This window comes from Tetrao urogallus (assembly GCF_951394365.1).
Source record: "Tetrao urogallus genome assembly, chromosome: 1".
NCBI lineage: Eukaryota > Metazoa > Chordata > Aves > Galliformes > Phasianidae > Tetrao > Tetrao urogallus.
The window spans coordinates 69,033,521-69,055,206 of NC_136813.1; the positions used below are offsets into that span (position 1 = coordinate 69,033,521).

At 34.0% G+C, this 21,686-nt stretch overlaps 1 protein-coding gene across 1 annotated transcript in view; it reads left to right on the plus strand.

Annotated features, from left to right (window-relative positions):
• Positions 1-297: 297 nt before the first annotated feature.
• Positions 298-21,686, plus strand: part of STS (steroid sulfatase) — a gene marked incomplete at its 3' end in the record, with an annotated part of 81,026 nt that continues 59,637 nt past the window's right edge. The window contains exons 1-5 of the mRNA XM_079549546.1: positions 298-449; positions 1,629-1,750; positions 4,022-4,144; positions 10,177-10,600; positions 17,349-17,485. Coding sequence (XP_079405672.1) covers positions 304-449; positions 1,629-1,750; positions 4,022-4,144; positions 10,177-10,600; positions 17,349-17,485 — 952 coding nt within the window. The 5' untranslated portion in view covers positions 298-303. The remainder of the gene's footprint in view (positions 450-1,628; positions 1,751-4,021; positions 4,145-10,176; positions 10,601-17,348; positions 17,486-21,686) is intronic.

Consider the following 21,686-nt stretch of genomic DNA (forward strand, 5'->3'; position numbering starts at 1 on the left):
TTATTTCTCTGTAGCACTTCTGTATACATAGATATACTGTCGTAGAGGTTCTAACTGCTTATTTGTTTTTATTTAAAAACTCAGTAAATGCTTGGAAGGAATGACTATTGTTTAACAAAATATGCATTTTTAATTTAAAAAAATATTGGAGAGAAAACAATGTAAAAAAATCTCTTAAGCAAAACAAAAATTGACAATCCAACTTCTACTATAGAATCCAAGGCAATAATATTAGAATTTTTTTTTTTTTTTCAAGTCTTTATCTCTTACCTTTTTCTCTTGTTCTTATATACCAGGAAGAAGATGGGACTTCTTTTATTTTTAATGATTTTCCAGTGTGCCATAAATAATGTCAATACCTACAGTGGTTCAAATCCCAATGTCGTTTTACTGATAGCTGATGATCTTGGTATTGGAGATCTGGGATGTTATGGGAACAGAACTTTAAGGTACAATTATATATCTGCAGGAGTCATAGCTTTTGTGTTTAGCCTTTTCTAAGAATTTATCAATTAAAAATGAATGAAAACAACAACAACAACAAAAAACAGGTTGTATTATGTTTTTTATATGTTGAAAAAGTAATAACCTTTCTGTAGAATAGAATATTCAACCTTATATTCATTACATCATTAGCTAATGTATTTATCCAAACAAAAAGTTGAAACATAAACAGAGAATTGAGCAAACAACTCTGATGGGCTACTCTGCACTGCACTGCACTGTTCATGGATTGAGATAAAGAGAGGGAGATCATTCACCAAATATCATCACAGGCAAAACAGACTCTGTGCAAAATAAATTAATCTATTTTTTTCCAACTACTAACAGATTAGAAAATGTTGTCCTTCCCAAACTGATCCCATATAGGCTTCCCACGGGCTGCAGCTCTCCCAGCACTGCCCCAACGCTGTGTATTGAGGAACCCTTCAGGCACTGCCCCTCACAGTCCCCATGAGTGGCAGCTCCCCCAGCCTTCCTGCCCCACCGCTACCCCTCTTCTGGGCTGCAGGGAGCTGCTGCTCCATCTTGGAGCACCTCCTGCCCTCCTGCTGCACCTTAGTGCCTGCTGGGCCATTCCTGTCATATTTGTCACTCCTGAGAACCAGAACAGCTCAAATATGTGTTTTCTGTGTTATGACAATTCAGAATTTCATCTCTGGAGTATGAAAAAATTTCTTGTTATCATAGATGATGTCATCATATATGATGCTGCAGATAGCAAAAAATCTATTGGAAAATTAATATTTCTGACTAAATTTGAACTTTTATGTGGAAGGATTACTGTTTCTTGAGGTTATAGTCATTAATCTTGTAGGTTAGTGATGTACCAGAACACACAGTAGCTCGTGGCCAGTTCTCATTTCTAATATTCTCGCTGTAGAACTGAAGGCACAGGCTTTACTCCTGTAGCAGCCAACTTTTGTCTGCATGATGACAAGGTTCTCAAGCAGATATGGAAGGTTGGATGTTAGCTCCTGTAGCTAATATTAGAGTCAAACTGTGAACATTAATAACATGGAGTCTAATACAAAATCTTAATCTCACCATGCTCATTTTTAAATAATCTTATCTGTATACTCTTTTCTATTTTTTAATTATTATTATTATTATTTTTTTTTTTTAAGAACACCTAATATTGACAGGCTAGCAAAAGAAGGAGTGACACTTACTCAGCATTTAGCTGCATCACCACTGTGTACTCCAAGCAGGGCAGCTTTTCTGACAGGGAGATACCCTATCAGATCAGGTAAAATTCAACTATTTCATTTATATATATATATTATTTTATTTGCAGTAAACTGTGCATTTTTGCTCTGCCTTTTTCCTCATGTGTTTACCAGGTTAGGTACTCGTTTCAGTGTCTAATCAAGCTTTGGAGAGTTGGGCAACATTTGAAACCTTCTGTAGATGGTAGATTTTCTCACTGCCAAAGAGTTCACACAATATAAAGCTTTTTATTGAGTTAAATATTTTTAAAAACACTAAAAAAAGATTGAACTATGGTTGTTTAATGGCAGGAGCAGCCAAACTTCGACTTCCTCCACTGTCCAAAACTGTGAGCTGTTCACCTCTTCAGTTGTTTCATATCTTTCCTTTCATATCTTGCCATACACAGTGTTAAGTATCCTATGAATGCATACAACTTTTCTTATTTCAAATCTAAAGACAATCTGAGAACCTGTTTATTTTAGTGTGCTGAGACTGATCTCCTCTGTGCTTAGGCATGCAATTTTAACATTCTCTCAACATAATTTTTAGCAGGAATCATTATACATTAATCAGATCACTTGTTCATTAGTGATAAAACATCCTGTCCTTGCTTCTGGGAATGAAAGCAAAGCAAGACTCTGGAGCCTACTTGATACATTCATGTTCATTCAAATCATGTAACAAGCTTCTGCAAAAGTGCCAGCTAATGTAACTTGCTAAATTTCCATTACATTCAGCTGCAAAGGAAAATTTTATATACCTATTACAGTTATATTGCTATTAATATTTACTGTAGGTAAAGCCAGAGGTCAGTTTCCATTATAGACCTTGTTCTTCAGAAAAATTAGCATTTGAACTGATTTTTGTTCTTAAATGGCCTGTTCTCAGTTACACCTAATAACTTCCATGTGCATGCAAAAATTGAACTCTGTCTTAACGAAATTATGAAATTGTTAAACATAGACTACTCTGGAATATTAGTAAAGAATTAGTAGAAAATTGTCATAGAAAAAGCTAGAATCACAGTTTTGAAAAAGTAATATTTTTCTGCATCTCTAGGAGTTTTATATTTCAAAATATATTATTAGATTAGACACAAACTCAGAGAAAGATACTGATGAAAAAAAAATCATAGTTTTATAATTTGTTTCTGATAACTTAAAGGAATTATTTGGATTTCAGTTAAGAGAGACCAAAATACACCTTGAAATGAAATACAGATGTGTATAGACAACTAAAATTGCCTAAACCATAGATCACTAAAACTGATGTTGCTGTGCAAGGTGAAAATCTGAAGTCAGCATTTGAAAGACAGAGATCACTTTAATAAACTGGTCTAACAAGCCTTTTTCTCTTCTAACCACAATGAATACCTGAGGGAAGATTCTGGTTGTCTAGATCAGTCATGTAATTTTGGCACTGCAATCATCCAAGTTGCATAATTCAAACTTCCTGAAGATACATCTGCACAGATTTGCATAGATATCCTGTGTTCTGTCTGTCTGTACTCTGAGCCAACTCTCATCTGGAATCCTAGTGATCTAATTTTAATGAACCTGAGCTCTCTAGTTCATCATCCTGAGAGTAGCTTATAAACTCAAGTTAGTGTTTTCAGACTCTCAGTGCATAGAGATTACTGTGACTTATTTAGATGTTGTCTTACTAGCTGATGACTGATGTTGCTTTGATACTCTCAGGCTGGAAGTCAGTCATGTGTGTTCAGGCTATTGGAGTACTGATTTTCTCCCACCAAAACTGAGTGCTCTAGACACTGTTTCTAAAGTCAGGCTCTCTTGCTCTTTTTTGACCTAATGATATTTATGCTGAAAAATTGCCCTGCATTTACTGCATTCTTTCAAATTACCTTGAAGTAATGAAGAAAACCACATATAAGGAAAGTGGAAGATTTGGGAGAAGAACTTGGAAAGTGTCCTCAACTCCATTCCTTCCCCATGTTCAAGAAAAATAAATTATGCAAGCTCAACTTCTTCAAGTTATGTTATATCTTAGAATACTTACAGGTCTTGCAGCTCTTTGTGTGATGGCTGACGCCATGTTCACAGCAACAGAATTTCCATTTTCTCCACTTACCATTTTCTGGTAAAAATACAGGAAAAAAAATCAGCTGAACAGATGACAACAGATGACACTATCTGCCACTTGTGTTTCATAATGACTGCTGGTAATATGTCATTTATATGATACTACTTCAAGAAAAAAATCAGAAGTTCAAGAAAAAGTTCAGAAATAATGAATGAAAACTGTTACACCGTGTTATCTAAGTCTCATTCATTCTCACTGTATTCAGGAATGGCTGCTTTTTCACGAGTTGGTGTCTTCCTATTTTCTGCTTCTTCTGGTGGACTTCCTTCTGAAGAAATAACATTTTCCAAACTCCTGAAGCAAAGAGGTTATGCAACAGCTCTAATAGGTAAGATTGCATAAGTATGTAGCATTTTTTTCATTCTTTTGAATAAAAGAACCTTAGTTTTGTATGTAGATTATTAGGGGTCTGTATTAAGAGTCTCCACAGCATAATAATGATTTTTTTCCAACAAAAAGCTGAGCACATTCCCATGCATACGTGAAACACAAATCATGTAAGTATGTCTAATTTTCTTGTACAATTGCAGTTTCATTTGCAAGATGCAAAAATTAACATGGTGAATAAACTGAAAATCAATCAGTCTTGAAAAGCTTTTGGTATAAATAAACTATATTTCAATGTAAGTAGAGACGATGAAGGATTCCAGAGTACAAAAGTCATCACAGAGGTGTGTTCCATTTCATTTAACCAGTTTTTGGATATTCATAAAATAGTGTTCTAGTTGGGCTGTCTGTATTTTCTTCTTACTCATTTATAGATAATCTCAAGATATGGTAGATGTTTAGTGAAAAAAAACGTTTCTCTTGTATTTCACAGAATGTTCAAACAACTAAATGAAGCATAATATCCAGTGATGAACTAATATGTATTGATGAGTAAAAGGAATCCCACTAAATTCCCATTAAACAGAATTGGAATTAATATCACAAAAGTTCACTTTAAATAATGTGAAGTGTTTTATTTTTTTTTCTAGTTTTGCCATTGATTTTTTCTACATTGATTACAGTTTAGCTTATTTCTATGAAATACTACTAATGCTACACACTGTACTTTTCTTCACTAGAATTTCAAGGAAATGGTTGTTTGGAGAACATCGTGCACCAATGTTGCTACATTCTTTTGGAAGATGAATGCATCCAATTTCACTTTAAAATGTAACAGAAGCTTATAATTTGGGAATTATTTCTTATTTAAAAATCTGACTTTAGCAAGGCTAGTAATTCATACAACCTTTTTAGAAATATCTGTATAACATAGATTGTTCAGTACCGATGTCCCTAACTTGAAAAGTCCCCCTTATCTGTACGTCAGTCTTAGAAAGTATAAAATACCTTCATGTTCTGCCAGACCAAAAACAGAATAACAAGAAGCCCTAACATAAGTATATTTAGCATGGGTATATTTGAACGCTGGAGGAAAAATCCATTAATAATTTGTCATATTCATATTGGAGTTAACTCCATATTCAATTAAAGAATACTGCAAAAAAAAAAAAAAAAAAATTTTATATTTGTGACAAGCACTGTAACGCAAAGCATTTTTTTTTTGGAGTTGACCTAGTTAATGTTCTTTTTTTAACTAGTTTCGCTGTAACATGACAGCTTGCCTCTTACATTTCCAGAAGTTATCTCCATGAAGCTTACTGAACAATTCTTCCAAGCAACCTGAATGATAGCTATGAAACCATAAGATGTAATATTACCATACCCTTAGTGTATAATGAAGGCTTCCAAAAAAATCAAGAAGAGTGTTAAAATTGAGGATAAGTATATGTAAATGACAGAGAGAAAAATTATGTAGATTTGAAGACTAGATAGACAGACACTATTTTCTGTCTCTGCTGGTATTCTTACCACATCATACTGTTCTAGACCAGGGAATCTTTGCTTGGTTCAGTAACTCGCAATTCCCAAACAATTAACGACCAAATTCTGCTCTTGGGATGGGTTGGCATAAAGATAGTTGGAAGCTTTTCTGTTCCTTAGACCAGTACCAACACTTTTTTTTTTCTTCTTCTCCTCCACCAAGCTGCTCTCCCCTTTATTCTCTAAGGACATTTTCTCCCTAAATGCTTTTTTTTTTTTTTTGTGTGTGTGTGTGTGTGTCTGTGTTCTGAATATGTGCTTCCTCTTGCTTGATACATCTTTGAATATATTTTAGCTGTTGTGCATACACTTTTTTATCTCATTTCTTTTCCCCTGTGGCACAAAGAAGGTGACCTCCTACAGAAACAGCAGGTGGAGACTAATTCAGAAGATCTGCAATGAAACTAAGTTTTTTCCTTAAAAACTTAGATACATTGAATCTCTAGTATTTCACCAGTTAAGGATTGTAAGTAGTAGCAAGAACGGTTGATATTTTGTGGGAAATAGCTACTTATAACCTAAAAAAATGCACTTCAGGTAGATCAGTATTGTTTTAGCTACTGCTATAAATACGTTGATATTGTTTTTCCTACAGCTCTACTCAACTACACTTTACTAAACATCGGCTTTCCCTTACGACTATTATTCAGTGCTGTACAATCAATGAATATACAGGTGTCATAATTATGAAATAAACAAGACATTTTGGCTAAGCAGGTTATTATACCAAAAAGAAAATAGAGTTCTTATCCTTGTCCTGGGCTCATTGTAAAACTCCAAAGGAAGAATCTCTTTCTGGAGATCCTTCCCTGCTGCTAGTCAGCTCTTAAATGGGTCTAGGAGAAGTGGAGCCAGGCTCCACCCCTTCTGGCATCACAGGTGAATTGCCTTCACCTGTGCTCCTAGGGCTGACTCATTGCTCTCTTCAGGTGATCAATCAGAAATTCAGGCCATGATTCAGCAGTTCCCATACAAGTGCATTGTCTAGCATTCTAAGGAGTTTAAAATACAGTTATGTAGATTATCTCCAAAGTTAAAAATACTAATTTATAAAGAGGAATTTGTACCTTTAGTCCAGAATGATACATTGCAATGTTTGAACACATCATCGCATTAGTGAGAAATAAAAGTCTGAGTCTATGCAGTAGAATTAATGAAACAGTTTTTAACAGAAGAGTTTTTAACTACTTTTAGAGAAGAGGAGGTTCAGGGGAGATCTTGTGGCACTCTATAACTTCCTGAAGGGAAGTTGTGATTAGGAGGGTTTTGGCCTCTTCTTCCATGCATCAAATAGGACCTGAGAAAATGGCCAAAAGTTGTACCAGGGAAGATTTAGATTAGACATAAGGAAAAACTTATTCTCTCAAAGAGTGGTCAGGCATTGGAATGGTCGCTCAGGGAGGTCAGTGTCCCTGACAGTGTTCAAAAGGCTTCTGGATGATGAGCTATGATTTGTGGCCTAGTGGGTAGTAATGGTGCTAGAAGGGCAGTTGGGCTAGATGATCTTGTAGGTCCTTTCCAACCTTGTGATTCTATGATTCTGTGATTCAATGACAATGTTGCAGTATTGATAACATATGCACAAATATTTCATATTATCATAATTACTATGTATTTCATATAAATACATTTCTTGGAGCATATAAAATATTTTTATTTGCTTCTTGGTCTGCATTTTGTATCTTACCTTTTATCTGTGGATCAGAAAAAGATACAAAGGAAATACATCAGCATATATAATGCAACCTTCAGATTGCTCTCTTTTCAGCTGTCTGAGGGAAAAGCAAAGGAAAACATGTATTGCTACAGCCTACCCAGCATTCCAAGATCTGAAATCTGAGTTCAAAATGGAATTTTTTAGCTATACTGGACTTCCTTCTGACATCCACTTTTCTTTCATTGCATTGCTTTTGCACTGCAAAAATTTTAGTTGTGGTAGAAGGATAATGAAAAAAACTAGGTTTCAAACTATCAAAGAACTCATCATGAAGAATTAACAGCATAAATTTCACTCAGAAGCTTGGTAGAATCTGCTGAAATTTGTATGATGCATGGCTGGTCCGAACTGTGAAACTTTACTTTTGCAAAAAAACATCATCACAAGGAATGATAAACTAAAGAAGGAAAAAAAAAATAAAATAAAATTGTGTACCTAACCATTACTTACTTTTTGACAGTAGTGCAAACCCTATCAAAGCACTCTGTTTCATCAGCCTTTTAAAAATGACAATTTTGTCTTTCAGTCACAGTTGCTGGTATAATTAGAACCTATGTGGTTCCTTTGCCTTGCCAGCTTGCTCTGTATGCTTGCTATGTATGGTTTCAGTTGCTTCAAACAAATATTTTCTAAAGGCCAAGTTCATCTTGGTTGTAGAAGAATTTGTTGAGCTTGCTAGAAAACTGCTGGTAAGTTTTACACTGTCCTTAATGTTTTATTGCAAGATTCTTCTCTTCTGGCTTGCAATGTCTAGTTTTATTGCCACAGTTTAAACAATTGTATTTATTTATCATAATAAATCACCTTGAAGTATATATGGTTTATTTGACTTCCTTATATTTTTTACATCTGTTTATAGATGTTTTCAGTTTAACAAATGTAAGCAGGAAATTAAAAAAATTAAACTTTAAGATTATTGTATATTCATGACTATAAGCCCGTATATTTATTTCAGTTATCTGACTTTATGAGGATGGCTTGATGCTGAATTTGCTACATATTGGGCTTGAAAATTATTTCTCAGAGAGAAAAAATTGAAACATTTATTTTCAAAAGTCTATGCCTTGGGTCACTGGCAATGAAATTTAGACTTGTAGTCTTCGATAATCCTTTATTGTACCATTTCTACTGTCTGAAAATTCAGTAAAACTTTTCTGATTTTGTTCACAACGTTTGCTGGGTCAAGTGAAAGGAGATACTATAGCCATTCTGTCCATGGAAAGCATTGCTTCAGTACATCTGCTAGATGTAGAAGCCTATCACAATAAAAAGTAGTAAAAATCTTGATGTGATGCAAGAAAGTTGTAGAAGGCTTCCATTTCACTGCCATGTTAAGCATACCTGAAAATGCATTTCTAACTGCTTCTCTAATACACAGAAGTATTTCTAATCAAAGGCCATCTAGGTATGTAGGAGATTTAGAACATTCAATTAGACTAAAGATTACTATGGTATTTTCATTTCCATAGTTTAGCTATTTATGAAGAAGTAATGATGCTAAACCTGCTTGCTATGTATTGTTTCAAAATATCAGAACTGATCCTCATCTTCGTGCTCTTTCATACTGCATTCCCCTCATTCATTACTGCCAAATGTGGGAGATGCTCTGCCTGCAATCAGGATTCTTTCTTGCAGATATGTAATGGCTTTTGCTGAAGTGGTAAGAGAAAGGGGAGATGTCTATGTATGCTTTATTCCTTTCATGTATTTTCTACTAAGCGTACCCAGAAATGTTTGCAACAAAATATTTCAAATTTGTTTGAGCTAGGTTTGGCCCAGCAATATAAATTGCCATTTGTTTTATCAAAGGTGACACTGAAAGTTTTGTCAAATATTCAACATTTTGTTGGTGATACCAAAGAGCATTGCTCTAATGTTAATGTATGGTTAGAGGCTTATTTAAGTTTTCTTCATTTTGCATTGGAATTTAAATAAAAGCTACCAAGCAGTTGGATCCATTGTGCTAAGCAATGCAAAAGAATATGATAACGTGTTATCCTCGAGTCATAGAAAGAATTATCTAAATACTTACTTTAATCAGCACAAAATAGATTATATCACTATAATGCAAATCAGATTCATTATTTCCACTATTTCTTTGTGTCTGTGTCCAACTTTACTGCAGAATTAGAATAATCTCCTACTCAAACAAACTGATGTGAGCTGTAGTATTCTGTAGCAATTTGCTAATTATGAGTTACTTTTCATATATCCATATAAAATATATTTATATATATAGTGAGGGATAATGCAATTTCAGAGAATTGGTAATTATTTAAATAATTAATGCTTTAGTAATTTCATTATTTTTATTTTCTGCTACTGTCTTTTTCTATTTTCTTTAAGTAGTCAAATATGAGTGATTTGCCAGATAAGGTATTAAATAACTCTGCATTCTTTCTTTCTCAGAAAGCAGCAGCCACTACAAACCAGTGTTATTTTTATTCTATGACTTAACTACACATGCACAAAGGCTTCATTTTCAAAGCTGAATATGTGTTAGAGCTCTTCTGCTCTTCAGTGACCTGCTGGCCCACTCAGAATTTAATGGTCTCCTTCAAGAGCAGTACCAAACTAATTCCAGCTAAAAAGAGGAACAGATATGAAACAAATTATTTGATGAATGTGTGAAGAGAGTTATATAGAAAATAGGGATCCACACAATAAATGCTGGGGCAGTATCAGGTAGTGACAGTTTCATATTTGGAAATAGCTCACAATGTAAGTTTGATTATTTAACTACAAAAGTACTTACTGTTCTCCTCTCTTTGTAGGAAAGTGGCATCTTGGGATGAACTGTGAAAGCAATAATGACTTCTGTCACCACCCCCTCAGTCATGGATTTGATTACTTTTATGGGCTTACTGTGACCAACCTTAGAGACTGCAAGCCTGGCCAAGGCAGCGTGTTTTTAAAAGGGGTTCAGAGGTACCTTGTCATCCTAATCCAAATCCTTGGAGTCACCATGGTCTCATTGGCAGTAGTGCATTATATTGGCTTCTTCAAAGTACCTTTCCAAGCACTAGGCATCTCTCTGTTAATAACCTGTATTTCACTTGCAGTTTTGATTTTTTTCTTTTATCATTTCCGACACCTGAACTGCTTTTTAATGAGGGACCATCAGATAATCCAGCAGCCATTATCCTATGAGAATCTTACTCAGAGGCTGACAACAGAAGCTGTACGGTTTATAGAAAGGTAGGTTTCTAGCTGTGGTTTGAATTAATGATGGCAATTTACAATGACATTGCTTCCTAAAAAGTAGATTACCATTTTTTTCTTTAAAGCATGACTGAAGTTAATCACTGTCAAGTGACAGTTTTACAACAAAGTGTATGCATGTGTAGAGGAAAGCCATCACTTTCTACTTTGTCTTAATCTCTTTTTTTTTTTTTTTCCAACAGTATGTCATTAATTTCTCTATAGAAACTACAAACTTTTTATGTTTATTCATTTCAGAATAAAAATGTTTAAAAATATATATATTAAACTTCTAACACTTTTTAGGACTTTCATTATTCGGAATTTCAGGTAACCAAAAATATGAAAAGCATTTTGTAATGTGACTTAGTTGTATGAAAGCAAAATGTGGAGTTGTACTTTATAAGTTCTCTGGAATGAGAAACTGCTCCTCATCATTGTTTTGGTGCATCCATTAAATGATGAAAACTGCACCCAGTAGTAACTATGAATACATTCACATGATATCATTGCTGAATGCAAACTTAAACCAAAGAATCAATGGGTAATTTTTATGAACTTAATGACGGGACGTGGTAGTCAGCAATATTGCTAGGAAAAAAAATGCCTATCTAAAGTCTTTATCTACTGCGTTTTTTCTGTCATTTCATTCATTATAAATATTTGATTTGGCTAGCTCTACTCACAACACCAAAAAGAAAACATCTTTTAAATCAGATTTCTTTAACTCTCATGAGTAAGCAAAATTAAACTAAAGCATCATTATTTCCTCTGGTTAATGGTGATAGATAAATGTATTTTCTCATTTGGATTTTAATAAGTTTAGCAATGTAATACTTGTTTATTATAAATGCACTCAAGAACACATGTACACACCTGTGGAAGTTTTTGAGAGTTAGCGACCAAGGTTTTGGTGGTTTAAAATGTCTCTTTTTGTATGTATATGTAGGGAGATTCTGCCTTTTTGTATAAGTCTATTAATTTGCTGTAGCAATTCACAGTGTTTTGAAGATCTCTGAATTATATATTGCTTTCAACATATTGTCAGTAAAACGATAGTTTCAAAACAGGTAAATTCAAGATTGAGAATGAATGCTAAAAAAGTGGTAACACTATTTATTCATTCTCATAATGCACACAAAACATAACTTAGTCAAAGTTTAAAGCTGGCTAAACAAAATATGGTCTGTGTAAGCACAGCTCTGTTGACTCAGCTGGAGGTTGAGGCTTTTCATCAGCTAGCACTTGGCCTCCATTCTCAGAGTCATTTCTGGACAACAGTTATTTAGAATTGAAGTGAAGGTTAATAGCATATATTAGTAATTTACAATAAACTTCATTACAGGAATTCTGCAATTGTATTGAGAATTATAAACCAGACAGTTTAGAGTCAAAGCTAGATTAAAAAAATATATCCAAACATATTAGGGTGTTGAGAAGCCATTAGAGCACCCAAGCAATCTTAATTGTGCCCTGTTGTGATTTCATATGTAAGTATATGGCCATAAAACTTGCTCCTGGGGAAAAGTGTGAGTATATACACTGAACTGATTTGCCCAGTATAATATTGTGAGCAACAAAATCAATATTTGCTTTGACACACTAGCTCTGACATCATGTCAGTGTATCCACAGACCATTGCTTTTATAACTTATCTACTGACTTTGGCCATTTGTAGTGGAATGGCAATCATGAAACAAAAAGGTTTTAACAGCAGACATGTACGCATGCAATTTTATATGTGTATATATATATATGTAGTTATGTGCATTAAAAAGACAACACATAACATAAAATCGATATTTTATCTATGTAAGTTTATTATACCTATTACCTGTTTTTGTAAGCTCTTCAGAGTTCAGGCAGTGGATTTTCTTGAAATTATTCTCTTTTCTAATTATGTCTATCATACTGTCAACTTTATGACTTCTATCTGTCTATCTATCTGTCTATCTATCTGTCTATCTATCTGTCTATCTGTCTGTCTATCTATCTATCAATATCTAGTCATCAGTTTTGATATTTTTCAATCCTTAGAATTTGCTCACAGAATAGCTATGCATTGTTATGCTTACTCTTCTTCACTCTGTTTTTGGAAGGGTGACAGTATTTTTTCTTCCTTGGTCTTGTATATATTTATTACTCTTTTTATTTGCTCATAGGTAGAGAGAAAGAGTAAATACAATATTGAACTTGGAAATAACACTGCAGAAGAATATGTACAATTTCATATGAAAGATCTGATGTATGCAAACAAATATTAATTTAATTGCTCACTGTAATTGTAAGTGGCCAGGTCAACTCACTGTATGTTAATTCTAATTTTACTTTTCCCCAAGAGCAAGTGCATGTACATATTTTAAACATATCAAAATATTCTCTAGACATTATAGTATATCTGAAAGTCAAATGGATGCTAATTATTTCATTTTAAGTTCAGTGTGGTTGTCACTCATGTCTTTTCAGCATATCCTTTAATAGATAACCAGTGGCACAAACAATCCAAATTAGAAAATGCCAAACCTTTTTTTAATATCTTAGAAACCAGTAAGACAGAAGTATCACTCTATGTTACAGAATCTCTCTCCTAACAAATTCAGATAGCTGATGACAATTAATAACATTTTGTTTTTAAGGTGAAGGTGGTATCTTGTTTTAATAGTAAAGATGATATTCAGAAATTTTCATGCAGATTTTTTTTTCCAGTCATAAATTACATAGCCATAATGTTCAAAATTTGTGATAGTAGTTATTATTACTTTTTTTAAACTACTTATCTATTCTATTTCAGTGCTTGAAAGACTGTCACGTATCTAGATTTATTTTCATCTACTCTAGCAGACTTGTTTGGAATTTTTCCATGTGTCACTAGGTGTTAATATTAGGCAGTTGGCATGTTGTACTGAAATCAAGATTTTAATAAAGCACAGTGTTTGTCTAGCTCAATAGACATGAAGCACAAGAAAGACATGGAACTGTTGAAGTGTTTCCTGAGGAGTGCAATGAAGATTGTCAGAGATCTGGAGAACTTCTCCTTTGAAGAAGGGCTGAGGGACCTGAGCTTGTTCAGCCTGGAGATCAGAAAGCTCTGGGGAGACTTCACTGTGACCTTCCAGTTCTTAAAAGGAGCTTATAAACAAGGTGGAAAGCAACTTTTTACATGGTCTGATAGTTTTAGGACAAAGGAGAATGGTTTTAAACAGAAAAGGATGAAATTTAGATGAGCTGTTCAGAGGGATGATTTTACTCAGAGGTTGGTGAGGCATGGGCACTAGCTGCCCAAAGAAAATATGAATGCCCTAGAACGCCTGAATCCCTAGAGGTGTTCAAGGCCAGGTTAGATGGGGAACTGAGCAGCCTGATCTGGGTGGCAACCCTACCCATAGCAGGGGGCGTGAAACTGGATGAACTTTAAGGTCTCTTCCAACCCAAAGCCATTCATTGTATGATTTTCGGGCAAAGGTACGTATGTCTACTTTCATAGCTGCTGTGAATACTTTCACCACTATAGAATCTGTAGCTTAAAAATTTAGTACTTTAGGATGGAATTTGAGGACAATTTTACATTAGCAGAAGTTTTTTGTTCAGAAAGGTAGTACTTGTTCATCGTATTAAAGATTAATATAGAGTTTATTGAGGGCAAGTAAAACTAAGCCCTGTCATGTCATGTTCCCACTTAATGTCCAGAATTAAATCATGCAGAAAATGTCCCTCTGATTTGACAGCCACAGGCCTACAAATACCAAACCTTGCCTATTGCTCTGCCACAGTGGTTTTGGATGAACATCAGTGCTTACGAAGACAAACAGAAGTACCCAGGGAGCTTTTAGTTCAGCAAATACTTGAAATGAAATAACAAGAACAACAGAGTTAAGGATCTGTTAGGTGAGGGGTGACTTCATATTAAAGCTGTCCTTTTAATAGCTCAAGCCTGAATTAAATATTTGAATGACACAAAGACTCCTCACAGTAAATAAGCAGAATTTAATACTATATAGTGCAGTGGTATTACCAGCAGTGTGATGCATTTAGATGTTTTCAATGTCAGATACGTGTATTCTAAGGAATGTCATAAGTTGGAACCACGTAATTTATCTTGCTATTCAGTAGATTGAAAAGAATGTGATTTGTGTTTTGATAAAAATTCCTTGCTAGATTTGAGTAAGTGAACCTCAGATCTTTAGAAGCTGAAGTTCCCTGTGTCTGAAGTGTGTAAAAGATAGTGATGATACATCTTTGAAGGAGCTGTTTACTGAAGTGATTCAGGAGAATGAAGCTGTTATTGTCAGATATCTCTCCTACCTACTAGCTGATATTGTCATTCCATTTCAAGGTCATATTAAAAGTAGTCTTTTATAATTCTCCTCAAAGAGTTTTGGCAGGAGATAAATAGCTGCCTGTGATCTTTTATAGGATATTAATAGGTGAAACACTTCTCCAGCTGACAGTGAGCTGTCAATCAGAACCTGTCAATTTGGGTTGCAAAGGAGAGAATGATTTAGTGCCCCTGTATGTTAGACATTGATTGGATGCCTTTTATGAAAGTATGATCTTTATATCAGTTCCGTTAAAGAAAAGAATTGCTGTATCTTGAAAATGACTTACTTTAGCAATACACATATACATTTACAAGTATGCACAATCTGTAAAATCAGAACAAGACAGTTTGCATGAAAAGTAAATCATGCCTGCACTGTTACAAGTAAAAAGTGTATTTTTTTGTGGTATTCCACCCTAAAATTTATGTACTGCACTCAATTCAGTGAACTGTGATTTAGGAAAAAGCTAAAGATTAAGATGCAGTAAAAGAATTGAGATTGTAAAAAGCAACGAAACAACTGCCTTGCAGAAATGTTCTTTAATGAAGGGTCAGTGTTAGGTTAAGACACATAAAAAACATTAAATTTATACATGTACATCTTTTTTATTTGAAATGCTGACATTTTCAGTCTTTTTAATTGACTCAGAAGCCTCCTTTATTATTTTTGCTACAATAATGAAAATTTCCCACACATATGACCTACCAAATAACAATCAATACAAACTTCATGGTAAATGTATATTTTATGAGAAATATTATATTTTTATTTTTGGGAATCTCTACTTTGTAATACATTTATCAGTACTGAGATCATAAAGGATATATATGAAAAGTTATCTGGAGGGAATTCAAATATTCCTTTTCAATTTCCCACATGATAAATACTCTATTTATTCTGTGATTACTTGACCTCTTTTTAAAAAAGGAGATATATTTATGGAGAAAACTTCCCAGCCAGAAACACTGTTATCCAATGAATAATCTAGGTAAAATTTTACCTTTTTGTATTTGTTCATTGCTGCCTGTGTCAATAAGAAAGTTTTAACCATGCAACTTCTGCCAGAACAAATCCAATCCATGAGAGAAGATAAATACATCAAAACATACTATATTTAATTTTCCTTCAAAATATCGATCAAAATATTGATGTCATATGAATCTCTTTTATGAAGTTTGTTGATAGATTAGAATACATATTTTTTAAATGAATAATTTGCATGTGCACATCTGGATTGTTCTTCCATCCCTTTAAAAGATGGATGAACTAACTGCATGAGGAACTATCTGGTTTTCCTTTGATGTTAGCATGAATCATATATATAATCCACCAGAGAAGTGACAAGGGAAAATACAGTAAATAACCCCAAAAGTGCTCTATGATTAGCTGAGTGTCTTAAGGTGAGATTCAGACAAGTTCTCTGGGTAGTGCTCTTGTGATTCAACTGAAATTTACAGTATGTGTAATGCATTACAAATGTTGTTACAGCGTATAGTAGTAAATTTAGCTGGTACTGCACGCTTTAAAGTAAAGTTCTATAAATAATGCATAAAGAAATGTTCTTATTTGAGCTTTTCTTTCACAGCCTGCTGGAACTGATCGTAAATATCATGTTGACGTATCACATGAACAGCAAAATTTACAGAGTCTGTTTATTGCACTCCTTCATCTCAGTTCAAGAAGTAGAATTAAAACAATGGAGACTTTATTACAGTGAGAGGAGAACAATTCCTTTGTATTAATATGCATTTTAAAAATATTTATGCCTTGATGCAGCTTATAAAAATGCAATGTATTTCTATTGTTACGTGCTAATTATATGCATAAAAATACCTCATTAAATAACAGGAGAAGATTTTGTCATAAACCTTAGTCTGGATAAAGGAGGAAGTGCTAGTATATTTGGTTTGGTACAGTCTGATATTATGATATTGGCCCAGGTTCTTACAATAGTCTAGTTAGTTTATTACCTCCCATACGACCTTGTTGAAGAAAGTGACTGTATATACATATGCATATTGTACTAAATGGGTATGTTTCTGGACAGCAGTTGCATTAGGGCTCTTAAACATATACTTCTAAAACTAATAGATTCTTGTAGCCAGAATCTGCTAGATTCCTGGCTTTAAATAAAATCTCTTTCTACAGAGATAGCAAACAGTAATTGATTAATTTTATTTATTTATTTATTTATTTTAATGCATTCAATTCAGCGTGCACTCAGTTGAAAATTTTTACCGTCTGTGTGTTTGTTGTGTGTTCAGGATTTACCCTGTAATCAGATACTTTATCCTACTTAGTATTCATTTGGGTTTTTTTTGAGCTCCACTGCCAAAACAATTCTGCTTCGAAATTTTTAAATAAAATAGACTAAATCTAAGTTTTTTATGATTGTAGTTATTTGTTTTGTTTTTCTTTTTCCCCAGGAACCATAATGCACCATTTCTTCTTGTCCTGTCTTATCTTCATGTCCATACTGCTCTATATGCTTCAAAAGTGTTCAGAGGAAAAAGCAGGCATGGATTATATGGTGATGCTGTGGAGGAAATGGATTGGAGTGTAGGTATGTTGATCTTAGTTTAGTATCAGTGAAGGCATGTCCATCAAACATAGAATCCTGCAATGTAGATATCTGCAGTATGTTACACATAATTGACCCTAATAGTTAGGGGGAAAAAGATAGATAAGATATAATAACTACTCTGTGATCAAATTTGTTATGTCTTACAAATAGTTACTCTCTTCTTTGACTATAATGGTAAATCAGTGTGGACTTTCTTCATGAAAATGGTGTTTCCTTGTTCATGAGTTCAGCTTTGGTGCATATGGATGTAGAGTGCTCTGAAAGTAATGCCTCCTATTTATTTCCATGGAAACTACAACAGATACAAAGAGTAAAATAACTCTACTTGATAGAGCAAATTCACATCTATAAGTCACCATTAGCTATGCATTTTTACCAGTGATGAACAAGAGCATGCATGCCATGCTTATAAAAATCTGCATGGCCATCTGGAAGTTGGCTAATCTTTCATGTATCTGTAACCACTGCTGAAATGCACCACCCTTCTCCTCATTGTGCTCACATTCACTGTTTGGTGTCCATAAATGTCCAGCAAGTGTTGATTAATGTCAGTGGATGCCATTTTTTCTGCATGGAGGAATTAAATTCCACCCGCTTTGCTTTACATGCACTTCCATGTCAAATGCCATTTTGTCAGACCATCCCTCTGATGCCATCTATCACACAGCAGCAAAATGTAGTGGAATGTTGGTGGGAAGGTTTAACCATTACTGCCATGCCACCATCTGCCTCTGATGTAGGCCAACACAATAAATTAAGAGGCACTGATTTTGGAGTAGCCCTCATATTTTTAAACTATGCAAGCATATGTGGATAAACCTTGTGTATATTCTTCTGCATCTTTTGCATCAAGAATTCTAGTTGCAGAAGTTAGAGGACCAAAAACAAGGTATATTTAATGATTTGTAGTTTATTTAGTACAATACTCGCAGAAATAAACAATTTGGGAAAGCCCTTATTTGGGAGAAACTGTATGCATTTGTAAGGAATGGCTTTCAGTATGTGGGGTAAATGGACTAAGCAGTAAAAAAAGCTCTTTTGTATGTCTGATTTTGTAAAGAGAAATAGGATTTAATTCAATATGTATTGCATCCTGAATCTTTATCACTTCCGTCAGTGCCAACCTGTATTTAGTAAATCAAGAGTTTGCACTGCATAGGGGTATTCATGAGTCCTGTCATTTCGGCTTGCATTGTCTCTGTGGTAAGCTTGTTTCACTGCCTGGGTTTGATTTTTCTATTTCTTTTTCTATTCCATGTTAGCAAGGATGTTCTAGCCCAATCAATCAATCAATTTGCTGTCTTTGGGTTTTGCTCCCCCCTTGAGGAGAGTGGCTCTGGAGTTTAAACACACTGGAAACCTACGCAGCTCCTGCTTCAGACTATCTAATGATGCAGAGGTGATAGCAGATTGAAAGCCAGAATAACCACAGGCTTTTAAGAGATGTGTCACACAAACTGTTTCAAACTGCAGGACACCAAAATGTGACTTGGAATGATTGAGATAAATCAGATATAAAAATGTAGTAGTGATAGCATAGGAATTTTGGAAAAACTCAAGAGTAGAGAAACATGAGTTTCTTCTAGTATTGGCCTTTATTATAGGAGCACCAGAACTAGTAGGGCTAGACCAATTAGGAAACAGGTTCTTGGCTAATTTAAACTAGTGTACAAATGCCAAATTTTGTCTCAGCTGAGGATTTGGCTATTTGGTGTGGTATATGTCTTATAAGACTCCTCTCTTTGGACAGATTGCATATTGGCTCCGGGAGGCAGCAGATGTGTTTAGTTTCTTTGCTATTTTTTCCTCTATTATTAATATGATGAAAGAAGGTTATGTCTAACATTCTAATAGAGACTGAAGGAAAAACACAGACTTTTTCTTTTTTTTTTTTTTTTAATTGATGAGAGCACTATTTCCATTAGTTTCCACTGAAAATTCCAGTCTTAATGAATCAACTATATCAGACAAAGTACATTTATTTGCTATACTATTGATGCCGGTAACCATGATTTCCTTGAGTACTTCTTAAGACATTAGTAGAAAAATTAAACAAAATTGTCTGGAAAAGCTGAAAAAAAAAGAAAACTATTAGCTTTCTACAACGGGTTGTATTATTATTTGTTAAACAGAAATTAGTATTTATGTACAAAGGAATGTAATTTGCAAAATAAATAAGAATAAACTATGCCACATATAGCAATATGCAACACAATCTTTTAATTAAAGATAGTACATAATAAATATATAATATTTATTATAATATCATAATTTTACATAATATAAACAATAACATAACATAATATATATATATATAATATTATAAACATAATAAGTACATAATGAATGCATGGAAAACATAATTATAGTATATCATCAAAAATGCTTGACACTTTCCAGGAAGCCAATCACCAACTACAATTCATTTCTAATAGAAATTTCCAGTGTACAATTTGTTGAGTGTTGAGAAATACCGATCCTTTATGGATGACTAAAAAGAAAAGAAAAAAAAAAAAGAAGAAAAACCTGGAGGAGAACAACAGAAACAATGTTACGGTTGTCAAATAAGAGTAAAGGAAAATTTATATCAAATTGGGCCATGAAATGCAAATTAAATACTGTCCCTGATTTGAGAGACCAATTAGTGTCAGAAAGAAAGCTCTAGCTGTCATATGCAAGAGGAAGAACAATTTCTTTTCTAAAAGTAAGACAGAGAAGTCCACTCTGACTAAGAATCCTAAACAAAAGACAATTCACCCTTTTAATTTGTTTATTTATTTAAATTAAATTACCTAATTGGGCAATAATTCAATTAAAAGACAATCTCCATGCTAGGAGGTGAAAAACAGATATAAAGCATAAGTAAAATACTCTATCGATTGTTTCACGTTTGTGACTTGTTAAACCAACATTGAAGAGTATGATTACAGTCCATGTCAAAAATAGTAAATACAAAGTATTTGAATAAGCTTTAGGTCTGTATATTTTTACTATTTTTGCAAACTGATATGTGTTTAACAGAATCCAGTGTTTAAGGCATTCAGTTATAATGTCACTGTATGTGACATGCCTTAGAGAGTTATTCTCTGGATAATATTAAATTTGTTTCAATGTAGGCTGAGCACCTTATTAATGCTATTAATTATAATTCAACTGAGAGCAGATAAAATAATCTTGTAGTCTAAAATGGAAAAAGAAATGATGAGTGAGTGAAAAGAGTGTTATCCTTCTTTTCCTTCCTCTCTTCTTGCTTTCTTCATTTCTAATTCAGTATAGGAAAATAAATGGATATTTTCAGAAATTATTTTTTTTACTCTAAATTGCATAACACTAATTTCATTAGTGTTAGCAGTGTGAAGAGTTCTGAAGCCCTCTGTGGACTTGTATATAAGCTGCATGAAGATAGACTAATTCAACACCACTTTTGGAAATGGCTGTTTATTGTTCTGTTTACAGTAGTAAGTCTACTAACCAGTTTTTAATCCCTTGTGGAACAATCAGTGGTAAATGTCTGAAGTGTAAAAATGTCTCAGAAATTGTAGTCTGGCACAAGCTAGTTTCCTGTAAGGTAACCATGCTGGATGTCTTTATTATTAGAATGCCCTTCAAGCTGGAAAAAACTTAACTGCTTCTCTGTCATATTCTTTTATTGTGTATTAGGATCAACTTATGCCAAGATGCAAAAATGTTGCCACCTGATGTTACTTAATTAGAATAAGAGGAGTGGGATCTTAATGTGTCTTATTCTTACTTTAAGCTTGTGGTTGAAATATCTTAAAAGGTTCAGTAAAATTCTATATTGTGAAAGTAGCTCCATATCTCTCCAGTACAAGAGAGATAATAGAGCTACTGAAGAAAGTCTGGCAGAGGTCTGCAAAGGTGATTTACAGGACTGGAGCATCTTTCTTGTCAGGAAAAGCTGAGAGTACTGTGACTATTCAACATAGGGAATAGAAGGCACAGGGGAATTTCATCAGTATCTATAGATACCTGAAGGAGTGGGCAAGAAAGACAAAAGGCTCTTTCTATGCCTGCTGACAGGAAAAATGGGCACAGACTGTAGCAAAGAAGGTTCCATCAGAAAGCACTTATTTACTGGGGAGCACTGGCAAAGGTAGCTTAGGGGGGATATAAAGTCTCCTCCTTGGAGATATTCAAATGCCGTCTGGACATGGGCCTG